Source organism: Dipteris shenzhenensis, chromosome 6, assembly GCF_047967505.1.
Source record: "Dipteris shenzhenensis isolate YYH24624 ecotype China chromosome 6, Dip_SZ_1.0, whole genome shotgun sequence".
Lineage (NCBI taxonomy): Eukaryota > Viridiplantae > Streptophyta > Polypodiopsida > Gleicheniales > Dipteridaceae > Dipteris > Dipteris shenzhenensis.
Window position 1 is genome coordinate 12,484,028 of NC_141601.1, and position 12,191 is coordinate 12,496,218.

Genomic DNA, 12,191 nt, shown 5'->3' on the forward strand with positions numbered 1-12,191 from the left:
CGATCATCATTCTGCCATGATAGCACTCAGCACTTATCATTTGCATTCTGCATTGGAGTGGATGCTCGTTTAGTAGCTCCACCCACACTGCTTGTTTGTATTAGGATTATTTCACAGTCTCATAGACCCATCGGTCTTTCAAAGACTTTAATAAACTCTCTCTCTCTCTCTCTCTCTCTCTCTCTCTCTCTCTCTCTCTCTCTCTGTGGCCCCGATCTTAGCACATATGCCACGGCTTCCCTCCTACTTGGAGTACCACCACCATTGTAATGATCCCATGGAAACAGGAAACTACTGCACCTTCGTGATTGGCCACACATAAGATCGGTACTAGAGAGAGATCAGCTTCTACACAAAAGCACAAGGGAAGCGGGTTTTGGAATAGGCTGGATTCCGGAGGCAGCATCCCACTCGACCACATCTTCACTCTATGGGCTTCATCGAGGAGGCAAGATCGAGATCCCAGAAAGCCTACACTTGCTATGTAGACTTTTGGAAGGCCTTTGATACACTCCCATGAGCTCACATGATAAGAAGACTCTAGAAGATGTAGATCCCAGGAGATATGATCCGAGGGGTGATGAGCTTATATTTGTCAGTCAAAGGGAGAGTACGCACCCTTGGAGGCCTGTCAGACTGGATTGAGAACATGAACAGAGTGAAGCAAGGCTGCCCCCTCTCACCGACACTATTTGGGCTCTACATTGATGAGATCATAACTTTTATTGATCATCTAGGAGGTGAGAAACACTCCTTGTTGATCTGATGATACATATATTGGTTTACGCAGATGACATAGTCCTCATATCCCCCTTAGCGGCGGGCCTACAAAGACACCTAGAAGCTCTAGAGTTGTTTTTCACAGAAAGAGACCTAATATAAGATTTCACTATATTTAAAAAAAATGTGCGCGCGCGCGGCGCGCTCGTTGCCACAGATGTGTGAAGTATTAGGAGATTGTGCCTCCTTTACTCTGTTTTTGTCCATATTCTCGTGAGTTCATTGATATTCTTCGACAGCGCCTGCGAGCGAGATTCTCGACTGTTCCTTTTGGAAAGTCTTTCTGGCTCTTTGGTTTTGATCCACCCAAACCGGAGTTTCATCTTTTCTTTGTTTGGGTTCGCTATTGGGTACTCTGGACTTTATGGACAGACAGGAACTGTAAAGTCTTTAGTGATCCTATATTTTCCTTGTTTGGCTTTTTAAAGCGTTCTCTGCAGCAATCCTTCTTTGATTGTCTGCAGACGCACTGTATAGATCATGATGTATATCTAGCATACACTGAGATTTTCAGCTGATGTAATTTCGGCTGCCTTGTTTTGAGGTCGCTACTCTTGTAATATAATCAATCAAAAGTTTTCACTAAATTTTTTTTTAAAAAAAGTGTGTGTGTGAAGCACTATGAGGTGTCTGGACCATGACATAAGTGATGATGTAATGCAAGGCCCCCTCTTAAGGAGGTGCTTATGATATAGGAATTCCTATGATATAGGAGTGATCTCCTTTGATGTAGGAGAGGTGCCTTTGATTTAGGCCAACCTCCCACACACTCTATAAAAGAAAGAGAGTTACCTCTCTCATAATGAATAGAACACCATTTTGGCTTCATCTTGTGTTCTCATATCTTGAGTCATCATGCATCTATTCTCTCTCACCAATTCCCAACATAGTTTGCTCCAAGGGTAGCTTGTCACACTTAAGGTTGGAAGGGGGGCGACAGGGGGGGGACCGGGGGGGGGGGGGGGGGGGGTTTGGGGTGAACTCAAAGAAAAAGAGCCTACTAACCCCTCTACTCGTTCTCTAGCTTTCTCACTACACTTCTCTTCCTTTCCCCACCCCCTTTCCATGCCTGCTCCTGTTCATCCATTTTTCTCACCCAAAGAAAGGCTTGAAAATCAACAAAAACCCTCCATCCTAGGGTGGCGAACACCAATTAGGAAGTGCTTCTTGTTTCCTTGCTTACTCCTCTCCCCAATAAAACCTTGAAATCAAGAAAAAAGCCTACGCCCCACGAACAGGGCGAATTGCAGCATGTCACTCTGCTTCCTTGCTTGCTCCTCTCCCTCTCTTTGCCCCTAGCCTTCCATGCTCACCCCACCATCCCTTTTTCTGTTTACACAATCTCACCTCACTCCACCCTCACCTTCCATGCTCCACCTCTCAGGCTTGAACTCCATGCTCCCTCACTCTTCGCTACCTGTCCCCCTACCTCTCCCACTCACTCCAGCCCTCATGCTCCCTATGCAACCCCTCCCACCCCAACCCCTTACCCTTTAATGAATTCATATACACTATATTGTAGGCAGGTACTATGTGGAAGCCATTGAACTATAGACGAATGTTCAAAAGTTCAAAAGGTTATATCAAATGTGGAAGTCTCATGCAGTCATCTGCACAATCCCCACCATTGCTTTGACATCCCTTTGACGAATTTGTCTCAGATCTATTACAAACAGGCAGCCGTGTTGCTTCAATACTGCCTCATGGTCATGAATTCCACAAGGTGGAAGCAGAACAAATACACTCTGAATCCATTGAGCAATAGATGACGGCTCGACAGTTTGAATTCTCGATAAGCTTGCAATTTTTGGCAGTTTCTATGACTGTTCGCTGGCTGTGTCAACACAGTCAACATCAACACAGGCTTGGCATCAATATTTGGAAATGTGTTTTAGAGTTGCGCATCTTGGACTGGTGAGCCTAATGCATTGGAGTGGGAAGGGTGAGCCTAATGAATTGGAGTGGGAAGGGTAAGCCATGGGATCATTCAAATGGTTGGAATTTCTCCTTATAGCAATGAAGTTGACAAGCTCAAGAGACCAGACCTGCAATTGACAATAAATCTGGTCCCATTTAGCACTCATATGTTTAGGTTCAGTAAACCAGAAAACAAATCATCCTATCTTAGCATTGAAAATTTGCATTGCTTCCCTTGTAAACGCACAAGACATAACTGTGAATTTGATAAGCTTCCTCAAAGTAGTCCTCCAGAATCATAATAAAAATAACCCTAAGGCAAGTAACACCAAGAAATTTTTAATGCATCACAAAATTAATTCACTCCAAATTAATTGATCAAAATCTCTTCATGGAAATCCATAATCATAGCATCCATATATAAGGTATCTATTCACCTTTAGCCTAGGCTCCTCTATTAATATGTCATACAAAAGAGAGCCACTTTTAACCATATCAGTGACAAGTACTCTTGTCGTCATACTCTTTACTCCTTTTGCAGACAAAATCAGCTCCCCTCAACCTGCACAAAGTGAAAGAAATAGGCATTGACCATTTAATTATGACATGATGATAATGAAGGGACATGTGGAGAGGGGAGCATCACTCTAACACTAGGAACGGAATGGAAAGATGGAAAGCATAATGAAAATGGAAAGAAAGTACAAGTGCAAGGCAATGATAACCAAAATACTCACATAAATACTCACATGTAGAATAAAGCTTGATGTTGACTGATATATTAAGACTCAAGACAAGTACAACACTATATAGTGTGCCACTAGACTCTAGAAAGTCACAATGTCTATGGGATATCTCCCAATGTGACACGTGGCATGTCTAGGACTCACTAGACTATAAAACCACACCTAGACCACCTAGAACACTCATTTTAGACTCACTTTGGCTTCATATTAACATCCCTATCAAAGCCAATACATATGACTCCCACAATACATCCCCCCTTGGCTTCAGAACAGGACATGTTAGGAAGCCACACACCAAAGAAATAGGAAAACCAATACATCTTTTTAGGAGGACTATCCAAGGCAGAGGACCTTTAGACTCAATGAAAACCTAACACTCAATACGTATCATTTTAGGGGGACTACCCAGGACAGAGGACCCCAAAATACATCAAGCTGTAGGAATAATAAAAAATAGATCTCTTAGAAGTAAGAGATGTCCTCCAAGTAGCTAATGCACATGTGTGCACATCCCTACGAGTCGATGAAGCGCTAGGCACGAATGCCCCAAAAGATGTGTCAATGAAGTCCATGGGGTAGCTACATGGAGCACTCACATGGTGACTCTCAAAATGCCGATCAGAATCACCAAATGTCGGAAAGAAGCCTCAATTTGGGTTAATTTTGCTTAAGGTAGCAAAACCCCCAAATAAGAAATAAAAATAAATGATGATTTTACATGGATTTTAGAATCCCCAAAAATATTTACATAGCAAAGGCTTCAATTATGCCAAGGGAAGACAAGAAACAGAAAAGCACTAAATCTGTAAAATTAGGGTTTAGCAGAAAATTAGGGTTTATCAATATTTGGGGCTTTTCCAAATTTCTTGGTTGGAAGGATGCTAGTAGCTGTATAGAACCCCTAGATCATGAAATCCCCCAAAATTTTTGAAAATCTGAGCAGAAATCTGAGATAGCAAAATTTTAGGGTTTCGGGGCAGTTTTGCACAGGTTCACGGGCAGGGAACAGCGAAGTGGCGGCAGAAATGACGCTTCAGAATGGAGGCTACTGTGAATGGCGTGCCAAGTAGGCCTCATGATGATGCGATGGTGCGCTGAAAACCCACGAACTGCCCTGCGTCGAATCTTTCCCAACACATGATGTCTGAAATGCCACGAAGCCGTCAGCCTCACACCTCCTCAGCAACCCATTGATGTATCCCAATTTCTAGCGACGTTCAGCCACAAGGTACCTCAGTCTTGAGCCCCCAAAATCGCCTACCAGCATGCGACCAAGAATCCTCAATCCAGTCCAAAGCATGCAGTCGATCAGCAGCACTTGAACTCTTCCAGAATCTCCATGGAGAGGCTAAGGGAAAATGAAGGAGAGAAGGGGAGAAGGGAGAGGGTTCCCAATAGAGCTTCATTTTTCGGCCATCCTTTCTTCCATGGTTGCCCAAGGTAGGAAGCGAGGGAAAGAGAGGGTGACTCTGATACCACATCAAGTGTAACAGCTACCTATCTATTAATCTCTACTTCGTGTCACGGGAGCAGCACCATGTATCACCTCCCAGCCAAATCTCGCTGAGGCTGACGAGCAGACAGAGATTCTCCGTTCAAAATCATACGTGAATAATTTCCTTCTCTTCTCTCTCGAGCCTCAACAAGCCCCAATTCCCTAGATAGATCTAGATGCCACATGTCATCCAGATAGGGCCTTCCTAATGCAACATTTCACCCCTCTCTTGGGATGCATTAAATCCTTTGCTCCTAGGCACAATCTTTGCACTAGGCCCTTGGCCTTAGATCTACCTAGTCTGGTGCTATCAGCCCTTGGCCTTAGATCTACCTAGTCTGGTGCTACCTAGGACCTTGACATTAATTCCCTCCCGATCATTTACATGAAGCGCAAACAAATATATTACAAAGATAGATCCTTTAAGGGAAATGTCGACTGATTCTTCCGAGGTCATGCTACCTCGGCTAGAGCGTAACAATCCTTCCCTCTTCAAACATCAGTGTCCTCAATGATAAAATCTGGGAACACTCTCCGCAACTGATATACGGATTCCCAGGTAGCTTCGGATAGAGGCTGACCATGCCATACAACCAACACCGTGGGTATCTTCCGATTTGTATTTGCATTGTTCCTCGGTCCAAGATTCTTGTTGGTTTGCGCCTTGCAATATCCTCTATCTCCTAAAACAAAACCACACCTTCGATTAGTGAGTCACCTGTATGTAAAAATTTCTTTAAGCGCGAAACATGAAAAACCGGGTGCACCTTACACCCCTGTGGCAATTCTAATTTATAGGCTACACTGCCTATTCTCTTTAGAATTAACCACGGCCCACAGTATCGAGGTGATACCTTAGCACACTCTCCTGAAGTCAGCGACTTCGAGTGCGAAGGAACTCTGAGAAAAACTTTTTCTCCTTCCTTAAATACTCTTATAGACCGGTTTTCATCCGCATACACCTTGGCTCTATCCATAGCCTGGTGGATATTAGCTCTCGCAAGTGCTAGCATCTCCCGCATCTGAACCACAAAGTTCGCGGCACTAGGCACTTTCTGAGGTACTCCAACTATAGTTGGATTGGCTGGTCTATAACCATAGTTCAGTTCAAACGGACTGAACCCTGTAGAGGAATGTTTCCTATCATTGTAGGCAAACTCCAACAATGGCAACCACTTGTCCCATGTATGTTGCCTCAATGACACATATGCTCTCATCATATCCTCTAAAGTCTGGTTGACTCTCTCCGTCTGACCATCCGTCTCAGGATGATCCCCAATACTCATTCCCAACTCAGTCCTTAGTGTCTCAAATACCGCTGTCCAAAAATGACCGGTAAATCTGACATCTCTGTCTGACACTATGGATCTAGGCAATCCATGCAGACGAAATATATGTCTAATGAACAAATCCGCTACTTGCGGGGCACTAACAGACTCCCTAGTCGGAATGAAGTGAGCCATCTTGGTTAGACAATCAACCACCACAAGGATAGAATCATACCCTCCTTGTGTCGTAGGCAGCCCTACAATAAAGTCCATGGAAATGCTCTCCCACTTACTCAGTGGTATTTCCAAGGGCTGTAAAAGTCCGGGTGGCTTCGCCCGCTCGGCCTTACTTACCTGACATGAGAAACACCGTGTCACATATTCATGAATATGCTTTTTCATCTTTGGCCAAAAGAAATCTCGCTTCACGAGATCATATGTCTTCTCGACTCCTGGATGTCCCGCACATAGGCTATCATGGCACTGTCGAATGACTCTCTGCCTGAGATCATTCTAACCAGGTACTACAACCTTGCCATTTCTTTTCAGCATACCATCCCTTATGGTATATCTTGCATATGTTTGGCCTTTTCTGGATGCCAGGTCATCCTTTTCATTTTCCCCGGGTTTTAACACATGAGCTTTAGGCCATAAGCTCTGGACAAACTCATCCACTTTTTGAGTTTCTCTTATCTCGGTCATTAGAGCACTCTCTAATACCGTGAAACTCAGGTTGTGCATAATGCGAGACAATGCATCAGCAACCTTATTGTCTTTTCCTCTTCGGTACCGAATCGTTAAATTAAACTCCTGCATGAGCTCTGCCCACCTAGCTTGGCGGCCCCTCAAGTCAGGCTGTTTACAAAAATGTTTCAGAGTATCATGATCCACATCCACATAAAACTCTGAACCATACAAGTAATGCCTCCATGTTTTCAAAGCATGGATAACAGCATACAACTCCAATTCATGAGTTGGCCAATTCCTTTGAGAGGGAGAAAGCTTCTTGCTTTCAAAGGCTACTGGCCTTCCCTCTTGAAAGAGGACTGCTCCTACCGCTATGCCACTTGCATCGGTTTCTAGGAACAACGGTTTCTGGGGATCAACTATTTTTAACACCGGTCCTATGACCACAGCTTGTTTTATGGTATTAAAACTTTCTTGTTGATTCTGTCCCCAAATAAAAGGTACTTTATCTGAGGTCAGATCAGTCAATGGCGATACTATTCTGGAATATCCTTTGATATGCCTTCTATAAAACTGGACAAATCCCAAGAATGATAGCAACGCGGTCAGACTCTGAGGGATTGGCCAAGTCACTATCGCAGCCACTTTCTTTGGATCCATTTCTACCCCCTGTGGAGTAATTATGAATCCTAAATATTCAAGCCTAACCATACACAGTATAGTTTTCTTTTTATTTACATAAAGACTCGCTTTCCTCAAAGTACTGAACACTACTCTTAAGTGTTCACGATGCTCAGTAATACTTTTACTGAATATCAGGATATCGTCAATAAAATGTACTACGAACTTTCCGATATACGGACGTAGTAAATCGTTCATAAGCATGACGAAGGTCGCTGGAGCATTGGTAAGTCCGAAGGGCATTACCAAAAACTCATAATGACCAAACCTGCTTCTGAAAGCGGTTTTATGCACATCCTCGGCTCTAATCCGGATTTGATGGTAGCCACACTTAAGATCTTTGTCTTTAATTTCAGCCTCTTCACGAGCTTGGAGTTAATCACATTGTGAGTTGACGCCGAGTCAAACAACACAATGACATCATGATTGGCCACTTGCCCTTTCGTTTTAATTAACTCCGTATCATTAAAGGCGGTATACCCCGTTGCTGCGGGCTTAGATAGGATGTTATCAAGTGCACTCGTCACTAGCTTAGCAACAGACACACATAACAAACAAGGTACTAACCTCTGAGAAGATCCCGCTAGCTGAATCTGCATCTCTTCCGCTCTGGGACTTCCCTCCATCTCCACGTCGCACTCTGAGATCACCATCTCAGCCATCCGACGATCTTTGTTACGTGAACAATCCTTCCACTGATGAGGCTGAAGGCAACCAAAACATAAGCCTTCTCTCCTCGCTTTTTCCCTTTGTTCTGGGTTCAAGGGAGACTTAGACCAAGCCCGGGCTGCCATTGGGGTTACTTTCCTCTTCACTCCAATGGTGGTACTTGGTTTAGGAGTTTCAGCCGGTCTCGCCTGCTTGGCTTGACCACTCGGCTGCGAACCACTCCCTCTACTAGCCCACTTCTTCTTAAACCCAGATTTCTTCGGATACCCATACTAGGTTCCGACCTGTGCAAACCCACTTGGCTTGCTGCCCTTGGCATCCTCATAGTTCAGGGCTATAGCTATTGCATCATCTAACGTGTTCGCGTACTTAGCCCGAACTTCCATTTTTATTCGATCATTCAATCCAAATATGAAATCTTTCACTTGGATTGATTGAGGCAGGGGTTCGTCAACCTTCATTACACTCTCTCGAAACTTATCAGTGTATTCTGCCACTGATAAATTTCTCTGACGAAGGTTCCTATATTGATCCCAAGCTCGGGATGCTTCGTCAGGAGGTAAGAAGTGTTTCCTGAACTCTCTTTTAAACCCCTCCCAGGTAGTGGATGCTATACCATCTTTTTGTTGTTTAATCCACCACCGATCCGCTGCCTCACTAAACATGTGGGTGGCCTCACGGATCTCCTTAATGTCATTTCTGATTTCACAAATGGCGAACGCCTCGTCCCATTTGTGTAACCAGGTCTCAATGACATCGGAGCTACGGTCGTTCATCCGACCAGAATACTTTTCCGGTCTGTAATTGGCAATATTTGGCACTTTAGCCTTCCTAGGCTCGACCATATGGACACTTGACTCCGGTTCCATTGGAGCCTTTCCCTTCTCCTCTCGAGAAGGTCTGGCAGATATACTATGTATCGCTCTCCTAAGTTCGGACTGCCCTACATTGGCCTGTAATTGCTGCGCTAACAACTGTTGCAAGGCATCCTCCAGCAATGCAATCCTGCCAAATAAAGTATGAGCTACTGGGTGCGACACCTGCTGGGTCGGCCGGACTCCTGATTCACCACGGTCCCTTCTGGAAGCTCCTTCTTCTGCTTCCATTCTGTTCAATGGGTGTTTTGGTTTATTTTGTTTTGTTTTGTTTTCTTTTCTTTTTTTTCTTTTTCTTTTTTTAACACCGCTAGAGAATTGTATTTACAAACTGACACAATTCAGTGTACTGACACTCCGACACAATTCCCTATACTAGGGAATTCCTACAATCCCATATTCACACTGATCAGGCATTTAATACAGGCATATATCTCAGATGGCGCTTTTCCCTATACTAGGGAATTTCCTGCAAACTGACTCTGACCGAAGCACACAGGCATATGCACAGGCATAATCTGTCCCTCCTACAACATTAAAGCCTCATGCAGGCTGGTCATTCACGAGATCCTGTCTATGAAAGTAGAGCACCACCCGACTAAATCGAGAAGAAAAAAAAAAACAACACGAAGCAAATGGAGGTCAAAGAAAGCTCCCTGGTCATCAACGATTTCACCACTTCTTGGTTCCCTGTAAATCCCGCCAACAGTCCGCAGTCACAGCCTTGGATTTCCTTCGATACGGATCTGTGTTTACGTGGCCTCTTCTCCTTGCCTATCGTGCGCTCAAGATCACCGCTCACGTATTCGCTGGATCGTCACCCCAGTCACTGCTTACGAGCAGACTCCATGGCGTTGGAGATGGCTGAGCGTACGTGTGTCAAGGAAGTAGATCACGGGCTAGCCAGGCCGCTTTGCGTCACCTCTACGTTGCAACTCTGCAATACGTTTGACGAAACGCACGAAGCACTGACTTACGGGCTCCCCACACTCCAACAATATTCAAAAGCCTCCGTCCGTCGTAGATGACCTCCATATTCGTCGAATGCCCGCATGGGATCTCCGTTAAGGTAGTCCAGCGCCAATCGATGCGTAGGCCAATTGTCCGTCGTCACGTCGCAGCATCACCCGATCAGCCCGTCGATTTGGCGCTCAGGTACTTCGACGATCCCGCTCTATCCTTCCAGCTACGCCCCCCTTCCGTTGTAGTTACGGGAGCGCCATCGACCACGGGCATCGTCAGCAGCTTCGTTGCAGTTAGCCCCCGTCGCCTCGCCACCTATGCTCAAATCCTGCTGTCGATCACGCGAAGGATCGAATCTCCTTGCCTATCCGTCGTCAGCCACCAGGGTTGTCTAGGCCTGTACCTCGAACTCACGCTGCCTGTTCGTCACACGTCCGCGCCTGCACGTCACGTCTCCCGTGCCTGGCCTGTGCTCTGATACCAAAATGTAACAGCTACCTATCTATTAATCTCTACTTCGTATCACGGGAGCAGCACCATGTATCACCTCCCAGCCAAATCTCGCTGAGGTTGACGAGCAGACAGAGATTCTCCGTTCAAAATCATACGTGAATAATTTCCTTCTCTTCTCTCTCGAGCCTCAACAAGCCCCAATTCCCTAGATAGATCTAGATGCCACATGTCATCCAGATAGGGCCTTCCTAATGCAACATTTCACCCCTCTCTTGGGATGCATTAAATCCTTTGCCCCTAGGCACAATCTTTGCACTAGGCCCTTGGCCTTAGATCTACCTAGTCTGGTGCTATCAGCCCTCACCTAGGACCTTGACATTAATTCCCTCCCGATCATTTACATGAAGCGCAAACAAATATATTACAAAGATAGATCCTTTAAGGGAAATGTCGACTGATTCTTCCGAGGTCATGCTACCTCGGCTAGAGCGTAACATCAAGGGACATGTGGAGAGGGGAGCATCACTCTAACACTAGGAACGGAATGGAAAGATGGAAAGAATAATGAAAATGGAAAGAAAGTACAAGTGCAAGGCAATGATAAGCAAAATACTCACATGTAGATAAAGCTTGATGTTGACTGATATATTAAGACTCAAGACAAGTAGAACACTATATAGTGTGTGCCACTAGACTCTAGAAAGTCACAATGTCTATGGCATATCTCCCAATATGACACGTGGCATGTCTAGGACTCACTACACTATAAAACCACACCTAGACCACCTAGAACACTCATTTTAGACTCACTTTGGCTTCATATCCAACAGATAACCTGCTCTTATGTGTGCTTTCAAAGAAAGCATTGTGCATCATTCATCATATTACTTTGTGAATAGATATCATATTGTCTTGTGAATTGAGTACATTGAGACAATCATAAACATAACGATCACCAAGAACAAAAAACTGTCTTATATCTATATTCACAATAGGTTTCAAACACTAAAGAATAAGGTTTATTCGTTCAGGTCGCAACCCTAGTCCACTTTTAAACTTTTGAAATACACATTGTATTTCCTAGGAGCTAGGAGAGCCAAAAAAACTGGCACACTCCACTCAATAGACTCATCAAGAACAGCTAGATAGCCAGCCCATTGTGTGGAAGAATATCATTCTTCTTTTCTTTAGAAAGAGAGACTTCTATAAAGTATGACCAAATACATCAAAACCTAGGTAGAACTCCTGTGATGAGAAAAGCATCTCAATAGCAATTACAAATAATCTGGCTCAAAACAATGTCATTCTGGATGACTTAGGTTGTCCACTAGACTATTCAGGCTACATGTAAAGGTCTAAATGCAAGACAAACTAGCATTCTCAGTCGGTGCCTAGAGAACATTTATGCAAGCAACTTTAGACAAAATTATGCGTAAATGAGAAAAATAAAATATGAAAATAACTTAGTAACAAAGCTACGCTTATGTTCTCGTCAGTACCCATGCATAAGCTGCCATCTAGGTTTCAAAAAATTCTGGAATCTCTTTGGTAAACCCAGTGCTTACTAAGCTTTGAAATCCCAACCAAACAATAAAAATTTCAACTAGCAAAAAGGAAGAAACAAAGCAGAAAATAAGAATACAAAATGCAGCGAGAG

The 12,191-nt window shown here is 44.2% G+C and overlaps 1 protein-coding gene across 3 annotated transcripts in view; it reads right to left on the bottom strand.

Moving 5' to 3' along the window:
* LOC147900802 (uncharacterized) overlaps positions 1-12,191 on the bottom strand; it is a 72,624-nt gene that overhangs the window by 46,113 nt on the left and 14,320 nt on the right. For all 3 annotated transcript variants that reach the window (XM_087376176.1, XM_087376174.1, XM_087376175.1), the window contains exon 2: positions 3,135-3,259. In XM_087376176.1, coding sequence (XP_087232302.1) covers positions 3,135-3,218 — 84 coding nt within the window. In that variant the 5' untranslated portion in view covers positions 3,219-3,259. The remainder of the gene's footprint in view (positions 1-3,134; positions 3,260-12,191) is intronic.